This window comes from Chaetodon trifascialis, chromosome 5 (assembly GCF_039877785.1).
Source record: "Chaetodon trifascialis isolate fChaTrf1 chromosome 5, fChaTrf1.hap1, whole genome shotgun sequence".
In the NCBI taxonomy this organism is placed as follows: Eukaryota; Metazoa; Chordata; class Actinopteri; order Chaetodontiformes; family Chaetodontidae; genus Chaetodon; species Chaetodon trifascialis.
Window position 1 is genome coordinate 25,490,392 of NC_092060.1, and position 20,575 is coordinate 25,510,966.

Sequence of the window (20,575 nt, forward strand, 5' to 3'; positions counted from 1 at the left end):
TGCTGACAGGGAAAACATAGACACTGTTATCCAGGGTCCCCGACTCCAGAGTGAGATGTTGAGGGGAAAAACTCCTCCCGCCAGCAGACATAGACATGCCTGTATTCACTGGTCGAGGGTTGCTTCTGCTGCTATCGTGGAAAAATCACATAACTGCAGATTTGGGGATTTTCTTGTTCTTACTTACACTGAATATTTACATGGGAACGGATGTGCTTAGAGACTTTCAGGTTGGAGGGGCCTGAGAAAGAGGCTGAAAATCCATTGTTCAAAATAAAAACCAAAGGCTTCATTTAGAAAATGAGAAATCATGCTAACCACCCTGACAAACCTCTTTTTCTAAGTGTGGTTTTCATCTGACAATAGTGATATACTCAGTGTAGTGGCTGCCCTCTCTGCTTCCTGCTGAGTTCATTGAACATTCGAGCCGTCCATTTTCTTTGATGGTTTTAATTCAGCCGAGCATACCGGCTGCTATTGCACTGCCCACTACAATGATTAACTGCAGAGTGCTGCATTCATTCATTCAAGCAAATCCATCAAAGTACAGCCTCGTCTAACTGGAAACAAGCTTTCCCAGGGAAGCAGGCTCAGGAAACATCTGACCTGTATTAAAGAATGAATGGAGATTCCAAGACCGGCTAGTTTTGTTTCACTGGTTTAAGAGGCGTATCGTAATTTCAAATTAAAACACAGAGTTAAGCACTATGGAAACCACTTAAAATAACATAGTGGAAACTTGAATGCCAGCTGGCCACACTTGTAGCTGCCAGCAGAAGAGCTTACACCTACAGTGTATAAATCACTATGTTTGGTCTAGTCAGGACAGATTTGGTAACAACTGGCAGAGAAGGAGAAACACAATGATGCCTGACTTTGTGTGTAAGAAGATGTTTGTTTCAAACAGCTTTACAGCTAAAAGTGTCAGACTATCGAAGTGGAACTCACTTTATTTTTAATCGCTGTACATCCTCAGAAGCATCTCCTGAGTAATTTAATATAAGAAATACATCAGGTTTATGTTATGACCATGAGAATTTGAATTCTTTCAACTTTTCTTTGAAGTCTTTTTTAATATGAGTTTGGTATTAATGATGGTTTCAGCTGCTTTTTCTAAGGGGAAGACGCAAGCTCTGTCATTGCAACAGTTACAGTTTCCCCAAATCCGAACGTGAGTTAATTTAAACTTCTGAATGCATTATTATGTTTCTGTGAAGGAGAATGTCTTTTCGTCTCTTGCCATTAGTGGCGAGTTTTTATTTTTTTATGTACAGGGTTGTACCTTTGGCTTTTTATAAAAGAACCAAACATTTTCTGATGCATTTGCTAATCTTCAGTCGTTCAAACTGAGGAGTTTTTGTGCCTTTACAAGCCTTAGAAGTGCTTCAGCTGCCAGTCAACTAACATTGCCTATCTAAGAAATGAATGGGACTTTTACTTGCTGAACCCTGAATGACCAAAATAACTCCTCCCACTTCACTACCTTTAAAGTGTGCCATTAACAACTGTTCTCAGCCATCTATGAATGAATGGATGACGTACGCTGCACATTACACCTGAAACAGTCATGGTTCCAAACAGGGCCACCCACTCTCTTTCCTGCTTTTTAAGTCCCCGCTCTAAACTGCTTATTTGTCTGCATCATAATCTAATGAATGCACAATGCACCTCTGTATCTTCAACCCTCCATATATGCATGTATACGTGAAAAACCGCACATGTTCCACATGGGCCTGTGACCTTTATAACCCCAGTCCTCCCCCTAATCTCGTAATCTTTAGCGGAACAGCAGCCTCTGTGATCATTGGCAGGTCTAGCGCGTTGCATACCTTCCTCCAGTGGTGCTCTGCTCTATGTGGGAATATCTGCAGGTAATCCACATCTCCTCCTAATACTCCTACTAATATTTGCAGCCATTCTTTTCTAATAAGGCCTGGGCCTGTGCTTACGGGTGGGCTAGGTGGGGGTGAAAAGCAGCCATCTATGGGAAAGCAAAGCCAGACCACTTAACTAAGAGAAGTGCTATGATGAGGCGCCCCCTGAGATGACCTGTGAGATTGAGAAGCTGAGCTGCATCTTCAGCTGGATGTGCACACAACTGGCAGCCCTGCCAGCAAATCACAGCCTAATAGAAAAAGCCATTGTAAACACCGTAGCATGAACAAAGGCCATCTCCGTGTAATGAAACAAGCTTATAGAGGCCATTAGCTAGTATGCTTGAAGACAAGGTGCAGCTACAGTGTATAGCTCAGTGGTGATATGCTTGAATCTATTTGCTTAAGGGGGGAAATGCCACTCTATTAAATCTGCAAACTATAAATTCTGAAGTTTATTGACAAATCATCTATGCCTCTTAAGAAATATATTTATATGCTACTGATTAGTTTTTCTAAATGCCTTTCAGAAGAAACGATACTGTCTGTGGATCATGCATCATATGTTGTTAGGTGTTGGCAACTAAAACACTTAAGAAGAAAGATTTTAGGTTTGGTTAAATGTTGAAAAATCCACTTCAGGTCGCCATTGACAATTACAGTATTTAACCAGACAAAAGCAAGTGCTTTGAGCTGCTTAACATAATCATAAAACTGTTAATCAGCTTTGGATTTCAGTAGAAAAGTAGACAAAACAGTGCAATCCTGTTAATAACCATCATGAAAAATGAGCCTGAGATCCTAAAATAACATGCTCGGTAAAATCACTCTGAAAGATTTAATTCTCACAAGAAAACAAAAATTTGTAGACAAAAGCAGAGGTCGAGCTGGTGGTCGGGCTGGATGGGTGCATGCATTTGCTTTCAGGCCTATTTCATGACTAAAACCATACAAATAATTTTATGGTGCAACTGCAGACGTCATTTTTAGCAATGGTTTTTCCTAATAACCATGAAACCTTATAGCCATGTGGCGAACACATGAAAATGGCATGTGCTATAAATGTTATTGTAACATAACCCTCAGTAGTAGAGGAAGGAAATGTTCACATTATTTATGACCACAACGCATAAAATTTACATTTCAGAGTTCATACCCATTCTGTTAACTTTTTCGAGACTTTTGTCCATTTATTGTGACAGACGGTTACTCCACACAGCACTGCCCTCAATGGGAGACAGCCCCCTCTGATATCGTATGGAGTCATCCGCAGCTGCTTGCCAAGTTTAATACGACTGTTGACCATAACTCTCCAGGCAACTACTACTAAACATGCCAGACAGGTCTGGCTCTTTCCCCTCCCTCAGATCGATATCAAATTGTCTCACAGAGCATCAGCAATCAAGCACGCCAGAACAGTGAGCACTCAGACGCTCCAGTCAAAGGTTACAGACAGCCTGGCCAGCTTCGCGCTCAGCCAATGTGTGACCGCTGTTTTAAAGAGTTCTTTGACAGTTTAACATCTCTCCACCCCACAGATCCCCCTCCTCCTCACCCACCTCCTTCATCCCTTTCCCTCCCTTCTCTCCTCCCTGTTGTTTTCCTTTCTCAGCCGTCCTGATTAAACCTGGACATCCCCGCGGGAGGCTCTGATTTCCCAGCCTTGACTGTTACTGTAGTGAAGTCAGCGCGGCATGTCCTCACACAAGGCCAGTCAAACCCACTGGCTCTACACGACTGGGTAATGAATGGAGTTTGACCAGGGCAACATCTGCAGGATGCAGGCATGTTGCTACTTCGAACTGTCCTCTGTGAGGTCCTGCTGTCTCTTAATGTTGTTGTGTAAATCTCTTTCAACATGTCAGTCCAATGCAAATCTTTGACTATTTATTGCACTTTACAAATGATTTGCTAAAGCTGTGTAGATCAGGTGTAAGCCATTATTAGGAGCAACATTTTTGTTTTGGAGTTTTACAAAATCGTCCTCATGCACAACACTTGCTTCACCATTTTAATTAGCTCAGGGAGATCCATCTGACGTACTTATCCTCTAAAGAAGAGTTGTAGGACTTGATTTTACTGCTCCTGCTTTATAGGCTTGTACAGCATGTAAAGGATTGTGCAAAAGCCAATTAAAGATGGACTATGGCAAAACTGTCATTGTAGCCTATAATTCTACTGCCAATGTATCCTGGCTTGGTAATGTAGTTCTTAACCACCCTTTTGCATACATATCATATCATGCAGCCTATGAAAACATGAGTTGAAGTATAACAATGTAAGTCAAGTGTTTTGTGGGGAGAAGTAAAGAATCTGAGGATTAACAGAATTCCAAGAGGATGAAAAGACAAAGTAAGTCGTGCATGAAGTGCATCACTGCAAAGCAAAAATCAGTTGTTTTGGAGGTTCGAGAGATGGACAGACGCTCCCCACTGCACGCTCGCGCCCACACGCGCGCGCCAACACACTAAAAACAAAGAACTTGATTGCCAAATTGCCCATGATGGCAAGAAATCATTGGAGGGCAATTACGTCCTTAATCCATCTCAGTGTAGATACACCATCAATTTCAGCCTGACGTGGACGCAATATTAAACACTGAGAAAGCTTTTTTTTTTTTTTAATTTGATAGTGCAGCTTAGCGCGTTTCAGAGGGTAAGCAAATTACATCGCCCGGAGCCACTACTGCTGCATGAATGGAGCCTTTTTTATGATCACAGGGAGAACTTTTCCCGGGGGACCTGGAATTTCAGAGGGTTTTCCCCCTTAAACATACACGGGTACACTTTAAAGGTAAAAGGTAATTTTGCACTTCCTATCCAGGATAATGCTGTTTGAACTGAATGAAACGCTCATTCATTGCTGTTTAAACCGAAGCAAGATGTGCGTTTTAAAAGAATGGCTGCAAGCCCAGTTAGAATAAACATTTGGTTGAGTGTGCGCGATACTCATGTTCCATTTCTTAACTTTTCTACATGTTGCAAACTGCAATGAAAACTCACCGTTTTGCTCCTTTACACCTGGAGGGTGAAACTTGCTGACATGACTTGATTCAGCTTCCGAGCCATATTGTTGCAGAAGCGATGCAAGAAGGAAGAATAATGGTAGGATCATTTGGATGAGTGGTGGTTGGCGATCTCAAAGCGCTGTTGACGGGATGGTTTGTATCACCACACACATGCGTCGTTTACAGGACAGCGGTGCTGTTTTGGACACATTTGGAGAGGATAAACGCAGAGTAGAATCCACATAATCTTAATCATCAGTCCTTCTGGAAAAAAGTGAAATTTATATCTCCCTAAATCAAGTCAAATCCTCCTCCAAAGCCTCCAGACCAGCCGCTTCTGCGCAACGCAAGTGCGCACCTGTTGGTTCTGTGGAAAGTTGGATACTGAGTGGACAAAGTTTGGCTTTAAGTAATTATAATCCTGGAATTAGTTGTAAAAGCGTCCTTTTGTAGGCATATCATTTATGGTACGAGGTCGTTAGAAAGGCGCAGATGCATTTTGGCTAAAGCGCGCGTCCACGGTGCGTTCTTGACTCTGAATAAATCCCTGCAGATCTTTACGCATTACAGCAAAAGCTCTCACAGAGAGACAGCGAGAGAGTCCAGCAACCTGATACAGTCTGTACCCCGAAACCATTCGCAACACCGAGACGAGTTCTGTTGTCTGGCGAGGTCTTGAGTCATAACTTGGTGGAGACTGAGATAAAATATCGCTGCGCGGCGAGGGTTGGGTTTTTGGAGACTGCCAACTGACAGCACAACAGGTGCTATACATAAAGCACAACTTCCCAGCCGAGGAAACTCCCTGGCATGTTAACTATTCCGCTGCTGCCTGGTCCAATGAGGGGTTTCACCCATTTTAGTCTCAATTTGGCAAATACAGTCCCACTTGTTGCAAAGAGTTTCACGCGTTTCCAGCAGTTTTCAGGAAATGTGTTTCCACAAGAGTAAAGCGGCTCAGCAGAGGCAGTTATGATCAGAAGAGTCTCAATACGAGGCAATTCTCAAGATAACGGCATTCCTCAACAATAGAAAGAGGTGAAATGATCACGAATGGACATTTTTTGGAGCTCAGTTCAAAAACCTGAACATTTTAAAAGTCTGATGATTGTGAATTGTCTGTCTTGTTCCTCTTTACTTCAGAAGAACCTTTTCACAACTGCTGAATCCGGTAAAATTAGACAGAAAATGAAGGATTCTGTCACACTCAAAATAAACAAATAAATAACAACAGAGATAAGAAGATTTTCTCTTTCTCTGCACATCATCATCACACAATACAAGACATGCTTTTATAAAATTAAAGTGATTTCTGTATACTTTTGTTAATCATGGTGCATTTTACAGAACTGACTAGTTTTTCTGGGTAGTTAACCAACGTCAGTGAAAAAGAAAGCTCTGTTGTGACAATTTGGGAAAGAAAATCAAATATGACAAAGATCACTTGCTACTGTGTGTGTCTCATTTGCTCCCTCTGTGTTAGCGCTCATAAGTTTCCTTTTCTTTCTACTTCTTTCTGTTGGGCTTCATCCTTGTGGCCTCACTTGCATTTTTTGCCCCGTGCATCATGGTCCATCAAATTTATAACATATACATGGTTAAACAATGAAGTCCACAGTGCACATCACATGAGCGGCTTCATTATTCAACAGGAAACTTTCCATAAGAAAATATGCCTAACTAAGCTCATTGTAACCATGGAGTGATTGTTTAAAGCCTCGATTCATTTTCCCCACAGAGAGATGAAAGATAAATGTGTACCCACACAAGACTTTTCAACACGCTGTTGTGCATTCTGCCTAAATGTTTCTGCGCAAGGAAATGTTTAAGGGCTTCTCAATTTGTCATATCAAAGCGGAGACACCGCTTGGAACAATACTCCCTCCTGTTCCCAATTTCCTTTCTCCCCGGCACACTGTTGTACCTCATCAACTGCTTTTCATGTGGTTCCTCCCATTCTATTGTTGGCAAAATCCACCAGTGTATCCCCCCACTGTATGGTGAGTATGCTGCAGCACAGACACAACAATCAAAGCAGAGCTCGAGACATATTGAACCCATTGGGCCAGACACATGATGCAATGCTGAAGCAATTTACCCCCAGTCTCACATAGCTTGGAAACTACCACCTCAAAGAGAGTGCAGAGCAGCCATCTCTCCCGCACCAAGGTATGAAGGAAGGTTTTGTGGTTTTAATCAAAGTTAATGGCTGGGAAAGGAAGGCATGGGGCATTGATACAGTCATTTCATACGTGTGCTGCCCCCGTGGAGAGGGGCATATAGAGGTCTTCTTGTGCCTGCTGCAAGGGCCAAGGCCCTTTGTGTAAAGGAGAGTATCACATTCCAGCCCTGCAAGGGCCTGCAGCAGATGTCAGCACTTCAACATTGTGGAATCCCTCTCTCTTTTGCACACACACACACACACACACACACACACACACACACACACACACACACACACACACACACACACACACACACACACACACACACACACACACACACACACACACTCATTCACCCCTTGAGGTTTTGTCTGTAAAAGCTGGGTATTTTGTCTCGTTGTTCACATTTGATTGCCGCTTCCACGGTGGTCTTGTGAAACGTGGAGGCTTTGATACAAAGAAATATAATAAACAGAGGAAATTAGAAACAAGGCAGAGCTTTTGGGTCATAGCTAACATACAGAGACATGCCAGCAAGGAGGGCTTTGTGTCCACCCGGCAGGCTGGACATGGAAATGTATACAAGAGAGAATTCACAGTCGGCGGCTCCCAGCTAAATCCCATTAGACTTGCTTGCCTTTTTGGGACACATTCTGTCAAACAAACAAATGCCCTCTCCCAATCAGTCTGTATTACACAACGCATCTGTCACGCTGTCTGCGGAACACCGGTTTTGTTCCAGGTGAAATGAAGTGAAACACAAGGGAGCGGACATGTTTGCTAAATCCAGATCGTGGCTCATTATTGCACCTTGAAGGCAAAAGGCCTTTGAGATGACTTCATTTATATGGTAAAACCTCCCGTAGCAGCCGCAGGAGCTTTTGCTGTGTGGTCCTGCGAGGACTCATCTGCGGTCTTCGCTGCGAGTGGGAAATGCGCCAGCAGATGAATTTAGAAAGAAATGACTCACATTTTCTCAGAATTTCTAACAAATTGACGTCTTTTACACTGTTATGATGGGGTCTTATCATTGAAAACACAGATACAAGGTTGTAGTAATGTTTGCTCTAAGGGCGCTCTGTCTTTCAATACATGGACACACTTTCACATATTAGCGAGATCCTTAATTTGTGTGGATATTAAAGTCTGCTTAAGTTAGAGATGTAAAAACGTGGCGTCAGGGTGATTAATTGCCCCTGCAGGCTGCACTTGGCTTTGAAACCAGAGCCCCCTGGTGGTGCCCCTTAGGGCTACAGTCAGGTCTTTGCCCCTTGAACACAGCTGGCATTGTGACTGATTTCTCAGTTCTGGACAGAACAACACTTGTTTTGACCTCATGAGAATCAGATAAATCCAGGAGAAACACATTAACATGCTGTGTTTTAATGGAATCATCCATCCATCCATTTTCTAATCTGCTTATCCTGTTCAGGATCGCTTGGGGGCCGGAGCCTTCATTTTCACACATATTTGATTTCCACCTAAAAACGCCCATTATTAATACAGAAAAGAAGGTTAAAGTGCCACTTTTCAGTGCCTGGCTCGTAGTTTCCTTTCGTAGAAAAACACTGGATGACTCAGAAACCCCAGACGGTCATCATGATGAGAACCTGCTGCTTCTCAAATGGGGCTGAGACCAAGGGCTTCATCTGGATTAAGAAGATCATCTTTAAGTGTTTCTTACTGGCTGGAAATTCAGATTTATTCTGCCGTGGCACTGTTGCACTCAACTGCAAGTTGCTCTATTTTGTAGGAAAACCAAAGTCGTCATTTGTAGTCAGATATTCGCATCATCATTTCCCGGGTGTGGTCACAGTAATGTGATTACCTGGTTAATATGATGTAATCAAACAGATTCACTAACAACAACCTTGAAGATTTTAATGGAGCTAATTCAGCTCTTCTCTGCTCAAGTGGACCAAGTATTTGTGCATATTGTCACCATTAAAAGTAAAGACTTCATATGTAAGCAGTTATTTAATGTTTTAGCTGCTTAAGTTGGAGCCAATTGCGAGTACCTCATACGCTGCTGGGCTATTTAATCAAGGGTATTGCATCATAATTTCTCAGCTGATCATTTATTTTGCATGTTAAGTCATTATCTGCAGAGTAAATATAGCTGTCAGATGAATATAGTGGAGCAAAATGTTCAGTATTTCTCTTAAAATGCAGTGGAATAGAAGTATAAAGTGGTATAAAATGTAAAGTTCTGTGCCCAGGCCCTGTTCAATAGAGGTAATTAAGGTGGTTAATTAAACAGTCACTTTGAGTCTTGAGTCATTTATATAAAAGATATAATACATGTGATAAAGTCTGTCAGCTAAAGCACTTTGGGCACTTTGCTCAGGTGCTGTGAAACAGTTCATTATCTGGCCCCAGATCAGCATCTTCATGTTGTGTCTGCCCATTACCATAATTCCACCAAACACTGATATTCTTGTCCGATGCTTTTACCCATTTCATTTGTCTGCAGCCAGTGTTTCACAGCAGAACCTGAACTGAATTCAATTTAAATTCACTTGTTCCTTTTGTGACACCGACTGCCTGATTGTGTTTGTTTTAGCTCCTGGATGCTCTGAAAATAAAGCGTTGTGCGGTGTGATGGTACAAGCAGGCGTGAGAACAGGATTCCTCTTTTGGATTTATGAGCTTTTCTGTGTTATTGAAATAATATGAATACAGAAGAAAGAAAACTTAATCTCAGGTGGTGTTCATTTCTCAGGAATCTATCTGATCGCATAAACAGAAAGGCTGTTATGTTGCAAGCAAACGACTGTTAGTTTACTACAACCTTCAACAAAAACCTGTGATGTTTTCAGAGGAATTCACAAATGTTGGATATCTCGTTTTTGTTGGATATCTTCTTCCTTGAGGAATTCCCTCTTTACCCCTGAGTAGAGAGTCACGTCCAGAACAGCTTCCTGGCTCGGTGCCTCCATCATACTGTAATCTTCGTTAGTGTTGCACTCACTAAATGTCTGCTGACGGGGACGACTCAGTTTCCATTACGGCATTCTGCTTATTTGATCATCCAGGGGTCAAACCCACTGCGCTGCCACACTTCATCAATACAATGTTGTACTGGAGCCCAGCATTGTGCAGTGATGAATTATACGAGGCTGAGCATCTGCAAACCTGCAACTCCGTGCATACTTCTACTCTTCTTGTGCAATTTGGATTGTATGTACGGGTCAGTGCTGTTGAAAGATCTGATCTTTAACACAAAATCAAATCTGTCTTGTGTTAAAGTCCCTCAGTTCTAGCGTGTAATGGCTCATACATGTTTTGTTTACAGGTCGTATCGAGGAAGCGTCACGCAGAGGCCAGAGACTTTGATCGATAACTAAACGGAGAACTCAGCAAATAGGAACAGGTCCGTGTCCTGTGAAACCTGTTTACTGTGCTGCTGTAATGAGAGCATATGATGCAGACAATAAAGCACTCGTTTTTATTTTATTTGCACATTTTGAAATAGAAAAAAAGATAAGAATCACAGCAATTTTCTTTAACAAGCTGTGGCCCAAATGTCAGCTGGGAGGGTATGGGGGGATTGTCCCCATATTTTGGATGCCATCCAGCTGAATCCTCAGTCAACTCTGATAAATTCTACATTGTATAAAAGCACAAACTGGTCTTATTTTGAGTGAAAACAAAGCATAAATGTGAAAAGAAAAGATTTCTTTAAATAGGCGACTGGCAGTTTTTTTTTAATTTTGATGTAACAGCAGTGAATGTGAAAGAGACCAGGATCAGGACAACAGCAGAAAAGTTGGAGAACAGTAACCATTTTATTTTGGGTATGTCATTTTCAGACATGCACAAAACGAGGTGCTTGTTAAGAGATTAACAGAAAAAAAAAAAATCTGTAATTATCATAATAGATGTGCTGGCAAGGAAAAGAAGTTTATTGTGTAACTATCCTTGAAGAGTGAATCCCATGAACAGTATTTACAGTACGATTCACAAATAACAATCAGACATCCCCACACCCCCGGCATTTAGTTTTTCATTTGTAGTTCTTTACCCACAACAATGCATAATGCTACCATTCACTGCAATGCTGCTGTCTTGGCCAGGGCTGCCATCAAAAAGAGATTTTGTGATCTCAAGGGGACTTCCCGGGTTAAATAAAGGTTTGCTAAAACAAGAAAGAAGTCACCAAAATTACTTTAAAAGCAAGCTGAAAAAACCCGAATCCAATCAGTCCTGCCGGCCTTTGTTTTATCCTCGCCCTCCATGATTTTCATTTGAGTCTCATTCACTGTGACAGCTCATATAACACGCGCCTCTTCCTCTTCCAAGCTGCTTATCTTGTCAATGAGCAAAATTTACGTCCACGAAGCTTCTCTGGGTTTAGTTAAAGAACTTGCCATCACTTCTGAGTGGAAAACAAACACGTAACTTAGCAGCACATCGTGAAAAAGATGTTTAGTGGCGACGAGTTTCCCTTCAAAACCTCTCACTTGACTAAGGCTGTGACAGCAGATTTAACTCCTCTGTGCTAGCAGTGGTAGAAGTGTGGCCTGCATGCCAGGTATAACCACAACGGATTGGCTCAGTCCAGCCTGACAGAGTTCTGGAGTGGCACATGGTTGTCCGTCAGGCACGTGGCTCGTCGCCAGCCAGAGAACATTTCTGTAGAAAGCACAAAAGGATCCTTGTGCTCGATTGCATGCCTCTTGATTGTAACACCAGAACCATGCCCAGTGACATAAATCATTAATCTCTATGCATATGGTGCTGATTAATTTGTGTATGTAAATGGAATGCCTTGTCAGTCAAAATTATACCACGGGGATCGATGTGGAAAGGCCTCCCAAGTTGTTTGACGTGAGGTGATGAATGAGATATGGATCAAAATGGTGGGAAAAACTCAGCCCGGTGGCGTCCTGCGATGGTTTTTTTTTCCCACTGCGAGAACAAAAGATCGGGCTTCCTGCTCAGCTCTTTTAATGTGTCTCAATTTATCTCGAGATGCGAATGAAAAATGACACGTTTTTTAGAAAAGTCGAAACCACAACCAAATCCAGGCGAGTGCGGTGGTTTTGTTGTAATGGATGCCAAATCTGTTGAGGGAATTCAGTACAGGACATTAAAAGTAATTTCTATCATCACTGAGATGATCAATTGTATTTGGGATCAATGCTGAAAGACTGCCTCAGATTTTATTGAGCCATTTGGTTCATGTTAAAATTGAAAAGCTAAGTTTCAAGTGATAAAAAGACTGATAGTAAGTAGCTGATAGCTGCTCTATACTCATAACAGTCTTTTCATTGTTTTCAGTACTTCTGCTTTAGAATTTGATTCCCCTAAATTTTATTATATCGTGTTACAACACAGCCTCTGTTTGGAAAATGTAATTCCAGGTGCGGTTACAGGCATGATAATCCACCTAAACCATTTTTAAAGATTCCAACTACAGCATGTGGCTGTTCTCAGACAGGAAACTCCCTCACATTAGCAGTTGTCGACATTATATCCAAGCTTATATCTAAGCCTGATACACACACGTGTTGTGGGACGGGGATGAGCAGGATTCTGCCGTTTCTGTGCGTTCTCAGACTCACATTTCTGGAGCAGGAAGACAACTTGAGATACTGCTCACCACCAGCAGAAAGCTCAACTTCATGCAGAAAACTTTGTACTGAAGAGGAACATCAATCACGTGCTGCATAAAAGTCCTTTAACTCATTGGCTGGATGTAAAATCAGTGTTGTGACCATATTGAGTGATAATATTTGACGAGCTTGTAACTGTTTGGTCCCATGCCAAATGTGTTCAAGCTTCTAATATTTAGTCATTCATCACTGGCTCCATCAGTTATCTGTTTATCAGTCTTTTAAACAAAAGGGATCCCCCCGCCACCATGCTGTGACCCCCAAACTGATGCCAATGTATTTTAATGTGCAGAGCTAACGGCTGAATCTGAGTGACTGATCTCGTGTGATATGACTGAAAAGCTATGTGCTGAAAGACTGTAATGGAGCTGATTCAACTCTTCTCCTCTGTGGTGGACGAAGTATTAACATATGTAATTTTTAAGTAAAATAAAAACACTCAGAAAAAAGCATTAGCAGCAGAAGTAAAAATGTCCAATGCGCCTATTATTACCATTAAAGTATAATATATATATATATATATATATATATATATATATATATATATATATATTTGTAATGCTGGCCGCAATGACTTAATTTCCCCGGTGTGGGATCAAAAAAATTAATATCTTACTTTAACGTATAACTTACATATATACATATATATATATACATATATATTTCAACTCATGCATGAGTTCGTTAGTTTCTTTCTTCTTGTGTAAAGCACTTTGGTAACCTCACTAAGAAAAGTGCCATATAAATAAAGTTAATTTATTAATTTCTATTATTATTATTTTGATATTAAACGTCTGTTTAGATCAGAGATGTTTGTAAACACGTGTATAATTTCAGTTAGCAAATATAGCTTAATACATGGTCAAAAAATAACAAACTGGTCCTTTAATATATATATTTTTTCTTCCTTTTTCTATATAAATAAACGAACGTCCATCACATTTGATATAAATGAGTGTGTAAAGCCTGGTCTGATATTGAAATACTACAGAATTCCCACCAGTAAATATCAGCGGAAGCCCTGAGCTTGTACTGTACTGCATCCATAATGTAGTCTTTGTTTTCTGGTCCATTATGATCCAGCCTCACTGTTCACGTCCATCTGCCGCTAAATACCACACAGACACCGCTATAAGAGTGAGACGTTCACGCCCATCACGTGAAGCAGAGCATTTCTTCTCCCCGCCGTCACGTCACGTTTCAGCGTTCAGCAGCGGCTGTGGCTGTGGAGGCGGGGAGCGGCTGTCCGTGGTGCTGATGGGAGGACTGATGATGCTCTCCGGCTCCGTGCAGCCGCTACTGCGCATGTTGCATGACAGGTACACGCAAGCCTCCATCTTGGGCATCCCGAGCTGAGGCGAAAGGGCAGCAGCCATATACACACTGGTTCCAAAATAACAACAAACCGGGCGCGGAAATAGAAAAAAATTGGCAATTTGCCGAGATGTAACTTTTCTTCTTTCCCCGAAAGCCATTCAACAAATTGCTTCAGAGAGGAGAGCGGAGAGCAGAATGGAAAAGAAAGACAGCGAGTGGTCTGGAAGCCTCTGTTAACGACTACTTGCACAGTCAGCTTCACGGGGTCGAGTTTTCTAAGGAATTGACAGGTGCCAAAGCCAAACGGTAAGTGTGAATGCGCCGCACTTTGGTCTTATTTCTGTTCCTAACGTGCGCTCATGTGAGGTGAAATCGCATGATCGCGTCCATACGTGCAGGCATCCTCTTCCTGCACACCCCCCCCCCTCCCCTCCTCGTCATGGTGGTCGCTGTTTGCTGTGCTGTTCCCACTCCAGCCCCTCTGCTCCTCTCATGCTCAGGCTTCGGGCAAGTGTCAGCCTCTGTTACTTACTTTTCCTTGTTCCAAACAGAACCAGCACGACGTGCAGCCACAGGTTGTGAGTGCCGGGGCAGGCTGGTTGTTTTGCCCTGGTGGCATATCAGTACGTTGATAAGCAAAGCACAGGCCTTTCCTAGTGGCTGAAAGCATCTTACAGTTAGATAAGAACACCAGATGCGCCACTTAAATGTAAGCAAAATACCTACACCAAATTGCACAGCTTTAGTATGTTAGCTATTAACAAATCACTCATTTGCCTAGATATTCTCACCTTTTGACGGCATTTGTTTTTCATTCAACAGCACGTTTACGGTCCTGAATCTAAAAATGCACCGCTGAGGAAGTTATCTGTGCAGAGCAGAATTGCTTATTGACCTTGGACCCATGGGGCAGACCATGCAGGGCTGCTTGAGTCACTGTCAGCCGCTGTGTGACAAAGCCTCTGCAGTTTTTACACTGCTAGCAGTAAAACACAACAAGGGCAGTGTTCTACAGTGTGGCACAGAGTTGACTCAGGCAGTGCCAAGGTCAATTTATGGACTCGTTCTCAGCTGAGCCCACACTCCTCTGCACGGGGATCATCTCAGCAGGGGTGTGGATCATGTCCTGGTTGTTTATAATTTTAAGAATGTGCACACAGCAAAGCTGAAGATGAGTGTGAGCTTCAGCACAAGATCAATGAAGTTAAAAAGTTTTTTAAATCTGCTCCAATACACCACGCATATGTCACCTCAAAAACAGCAAACAGCCTGTCAGAATGGCTTTATTTAGTCTTAAAGTTTGGCTGATAAGGCCTTGTGTAGTGGAGAGGAGGTGTGTGAGAGCTGTGCACCTCATGTAGTTGTAATGAACTTAATTTTTAATATTTTTTAATGAGAGTCATTTTTTTATTTTATCGTATCTGCATGACGACCATAATACATTTCTGTGACTTCAATATATATTGTTTCTCATGAAATATTGAGATTTACCTCTTCAGGTCTCAAATAAACTCTTAAAATGTAAAAATCCAAGGACACAACGTCCCCCCTGGAGTGGTCGCATCACAAGACAAATCTTTCGGGTAGTGAGATGATTCGAAAACCGCTTTGGTGCCAAAGCGCTGTGCTCAAAACTGTGTCTTTCACTTTTTAAGTATTTTTTCCTCTGAAATACAGAAGAGTTTCACCTCTTTAGGACTGTAAAACCTTAAAATTAAAAAAACCTGAAAAGGGAATGACTTTTGATCAATCTGCTCACATCTTAAAGACACATGGTGACCTCCGAGAAAGGGTTCGTTGGACAGTTATTAAAAGCTTTGAGCTAAAAAGGTGAGGAGAGAGTGCAGTGATGTGCTGTGTGTTCATGCCATTGGTCATAAGATTAAGTGCAAAGTCAAGGTTTTGTTATATTTTTATAGTAAAACTCATTTAAGCTCTTCAGTGGCATGCATACTGGTTGCATATCTGCCCTGTGCTCTTTTATCCTCCTGGCTGGAGTAGATGGTCAGAGATGGGAGATGACATGTAGAGAAAAGACCAGAAGGAAGACGGGACGCGCTGTAGGACCTGGAGGTCACACAAGAAGCGGTTTCTAAGAAATGCGCTCTGTTGCCAAGTTAAACATCACTTCCAGCTGCTGCCATCTGACACGCGTGGGTCAGTGTTGACACGTCGGAAATTTTCTCCACCAACTTCCTGATAAGACAATGTTGACTGAGCTCGGGGCGAGACGAGGTGTTTGCGTGGCGACAAAAGGCGCGGAGCGGAGCGCTGGAAATGATTTCCAGCGGAGAGAGATGATGATCAATGTGCAGGCGAGGAGCAGTCAGGGAGTTACTGGGCCAAGGCGGTGAGAGAGAGAGCGAGACTGTCTCTGTCTAGACAATAAACTGCTTCAGTTAATATACAGTCTTGCTGGCAGGGCGGGGGGGGTGAGACTGTTGGCTTTGCTGTTAGTCTCAGTGTCCCTGTGCAATGAAAGGGCATCGCTTTCCGAGATGTGGAATGAATCACACAGGTACTATGGCGGCTAGCTGATTAATGGCTGCTATCAAGAAATGCAAAAATGTGCTGCTTTTGCGTAGAAGTGAACATTTGTATATGTAAAGTTGTGTTACTGTGAGGCCTCTGGATTGTATAACAAACAGACTCATGGTAAACACACCGTACCTTATTATCTCATCCATTTTAGCATTTGTGGTGTGAGAGAGGATTAAGCTGTAACACCGCAGCTATCATAGATCAAAACAAATTATGTAGTTTACAGAGATAAGATCGTCAACTGTGGCGATAACAAAGAAAAGCTACAGCTGTTTTTTTTCCTGCTGGTGCTAGACTGAGGACATTTCAGGTAGTATTTACTCCAGCCATCCTTTGGAGGTCACGTTCCTCCGACGAGTCCTGGATGACCATCGTTATTCAGGTGCATTACTCCACTGATTGGATTTACGCTTGAACTTGCACTACTTGATCAAACCATGTCAGAATGATTCATTTATATTTTAGACATTTACTCTATGTGACATGCATCCAGAGTGAAGGGGATGCATCATGTCAGGAAATCAAGCTTTATACGCCCACTGAGGGAAGAGCTTGGGTAGCATCTGTCCTCGTGTGCAAATGAGTGCAAACCAGCAGGATTTGTTGGTTACACACCCACTGCCCAAAGGTGCGGCGGTCTCTGCAGACACAGTCACGGCCACACACTTGTAGTGGGTCATAAGAAACTATTGAGAGGTATTAATTTTGCGTGAGTCTACACACTGATTCATCCTTCATATTCTGTCTTTAAGACTGAGTAATTTTAACGTTGTGGTTTCTTTTGTCCTCCACAGGCTCAACTGCCACCAGAATGGGCGTTAAGAAGCTTGCTATCTTCCTATTAGTCCTCTCACTTTGTTTTGAGGGAGGATCTGCCAAAGAAAAAGGGACAAAGAAGGGAAAGAAAAAAGGAAAGCAGGTTTACTGTCCGTCGTAAGTATGGAAGCAAACACTTTGTGCTGTCATATGGTGCGAAAGACAGCCGAACCTGTGGACTTCATGCAGATTTTATTGCGAATGCTAAGAGCAGTAATGACAGCATGTTAAGGCTGTTTCAAGGTGGCTATCTGCTCGAAAGAATTTCTAAATCTTTGACATGTGTGACTGGTTTTCTCAAAATTGTATATTCATTGCATGACTGCACGTGTATATGAGGGTAACTCAGGGATTTAGTGTTGCACTTGTGTAAAGTTGAGGGCTCGCATGACACAGATTCAGAAAAATACTGAAAATCAATGCAGCAAGTCTGACTACATTTCCCACAATCCAACATTTTCATTAAAATCACCTGGCTGGAACTCGTGTCTTTGAAACTGCATCACTCCTGGTTCATGACACAGACTTTCTGTTGTTCATTGGCGGAGTCAGTGACTTGTAAACAGACTTATTTGTGTTAAATCGGTGGAGCTCCCCTTTAATGTCCGCAGTATTGGCAGTTAAGCATTTATTTAAAGCGTAACTACTTCACACCTCATGGATCTTACTTTTCAGTCTTTATCCACCAGTCGTGTTTGACCAAATCTCATCCGCTGCTTCACCGCAGAGCTCCTCAAGTCCGATTCGAGACTGTAACACAGCCAATTTGGAACAATGCGCACCAACACCAAATCCACCAAAAGCACGTGGTGTTAAATAAACTGACTGCCTGCAATGTGACATGTTTAAAAAATGTCACCGCTTCTTGCACAAGACTGGTGGTCACTCTTTGCCAGCTGCCTGCAAACGTGCGACTGTGTAAGGAAGTTGTAAAGGTCGTGGACAAACTAAACAGGTAAATCCTGCATGCTGTATGTCTCATCAGGGAATGAACATCAATCTGTATTAACATGCCTTTGGACCGTCCATTGCCTCTGTGCAGTGGAGAGCTGCACCCTCTACTTCCTTAAATGGTAACAAATGGCTCGACAATGAAACTTCCTGAAAGGAGGGAGAGAGCGTTTGATGTAGTCCCAGTATTGGCAAGTGTAAGCTGTATGACATATTTCGTGTTTAGTGCTGCGGATGCCTTTGCGGATCAAGGGAACCACTTGGTTCCAGTTTAGCTGTTGTGCTTGAGGTTGTCAGAAGGGTCTGTTAAAAGAGAAAAAAAAGGGGTTTAGTGGATAGGAATTATGTGTTTCACTTTGATCAGAGGAACCGCAGAACGTACACAGTGCGCAGCATTCCTGCGGAGCACTTTAACTCATCCTCAGTGCATGATAAGGTTTACATAATGATATGTAAAGTGCTTTGAGAAGGGGAAATTCTTTGGCAGGAGAATTCATTGCCACCCACAAGGAGGCTTTCTTTTTCTCCTTCCTCTCCTGCCAGATCCCATTCTCCCCTTTCCCCTTTCCCTCTCTTTGTCCCATTGTTTTTTCATCCGTCAACCTCAGAAAACAAATGATGTTTGGCTGCACGTCTTTGAAAGTCATCACTTTATGTTAAAGTGGTAATTTTCAGTCAACAGATGTTTTTTGCTATTTTGCCGGGCGGTTCAAGGGGAAATTTTCACTTTAGGCTCAAATAAAAAGTGGATATATTGTTGTCTCGAAAAGTCATTTATGCTCTTTGACATCCACATGGCAGATTAATTGACTCAATCCTTTACAGGTTTTTTTTTTCTCAAAGCAGCTAAAAAAAATCTGGAAAAATGGGGAAAAATCATTTTTAGCTGTTTGCTGTACTTTACATTGAGCTTTTTACTGAGCTGTATCAAGCATTTGACGCCTGTATCTTCAAATATCCTGACACAAAGTAGTTCCAATTGGACTGTGTTTACTGCTAATTTGCTAATTTTAGCGTGATAACATGCTAAGACGGTAAAAACGGTAAACATCAGCATGCTAACACTGTCAGTGTGAGCATGTTAGCATGCTAGCTCAGAGCACAGCTACATCTAAGTACAGCCTCACAGAGCTGCTAGCTTGGCTTCTTTCTGTAGTTTCTTGAGAAATATTATGCTTAAGGACATAACACATTGTAGACGTTATGTAATTGTCCTAGAACATTGAATAAATATTCTCTGTCTGCGTGAAGGAGCATGTCAACTTCCCCTTGCTTATTCCTAATGCTAAAATGCTAATTTAATCCCAACTGTTGGCTCTCAGGTTATAGTTTAATCAAAAAAGTATAGAGTGGAAGTGGGTGCTCCGTGCATCTGAGCTTTTCATCTGCCAGGAATTTGACCTGCTAATGTAATCGTGCCTACAGTTCCCCCTCTGTCTCCTTTGTTTGCAGACAGCTGTCATCTGAGGATCTGGCCAGAGTCCCTGCAAATTCAACCAGTAACATCTTGAACAGGTTACTGATCAGCTATGATCCCAGAATAAGGCCCAACTTCAAAGGCAAGTCTCTTTTCCTCTTCATCTGTCTCTGTCTATTTTTAATTTACATTTTTGCTGCAGTGCTGTCATGCTAATTAAAGAAATGAGTATACTATGAATGTGCACCTCCACATTTCTTCAATAAACTTGATGCAGGAGCAGGCCTCGGCATAAATGGGCCTTGAGACATTAATGAAAATGAATTTCCTGTTGTGCATACACTTGCATGTGTAACATGTTCTACAGTGCAGTTACGATAAGATGACGCTCTGGGCTGACTTTCTCTCTTCCCTCAATGACAGAACAATATGGTGTTGATTACACACACAGGCTGTTATGGGGATGCAAATCTGTGTCAAATCTTAAAGAAATAACATATAGTGTGAGTTTGTGTACTTTAGGACTAAACTTATTTCTGAATATTAATTAGAAACATTAAATTCTGCAGAAACAAGTAAATCTATGCCTGTAAAATGTACCACCTCCTTTTCATTCTTTGCTGTCCACCACCAATCCATGTTATTCAAGTTAGTGCACAGGTCACACTGTAGGGAGTACCAGTCTCACAGAAACAGCCATAAAAATAACAAAGGAGTGATTGGCCGTCCTCTGCGTGTGACTGATGGGCTTACCAGTCTTCAGGTAGATCCTCAGTGAGTTTCCATCCTCTGGCACTTGGCAGCTGTATCTGGGACTCGATGTTTGATGTGTTGTGAGCAGAATCAGCTCCCTCTCCGACTGGTCCAAC

General features: G+C 42.1%; 2 protein-coding genes across 4 annotated transcripts in view; one reads left to right on the forward strand and one right to left on the reverse strand.

Moving 5' to 3' along the window:
• The window catches only part of pdgfc (platelet derived growth factor c), a 45,154-nt gene extending 39,592 nt beyond the window's left edge, over nucleotides 1-5,562 (reverse strand). For both annotated transcript variants that reach the window (XM_070962838.1, XM_070962837.1), the window contains exon 1: nucleotides 4,877-5,562. In XM_070962838.1, coding sequence (XP_070818939.1) covers nucleotides 4,877-4,988 — 112 coding nt within the window. In that variant the 5' untranslated portion in view covers nucleotides 4,989-5,562. The remainder of the gene's footprint in view (nucleotides 1-4,876) is intronic.
• An 8,176-nt stretch (nucleotides 5,563-13,738) lies between these two features.
• glrbb (glycine receptor, beta b) overlaps nucleotides 13,739-20,575 on the forward strand; it is a 28,101-nt gene continuing 21,264 nt past the window's right edge. Inside the window, exons 1-4 of one of the 2 annotated variants that reach the window (XM_070962622.1) lie at nucleotides 13,739-13,983; nucleotides 14,136-14,287; nucleotides 17,317-17,455; nucleotides 19,742-19,848. In XM_070962622.1, the coding sequence (XP_070818723.1) occupies nucleotides 17,334-17,455; nucleotides 19,742-19,848 (229 nt within the window). In that variant the 5' untranslated portion in view covers nucleotides 13,739-13,983; nucleotides 14,136-14,287; nucleotides 17,317-17,333. The other variant, XM_070962621.1, reaches the window with a different exon arrangement.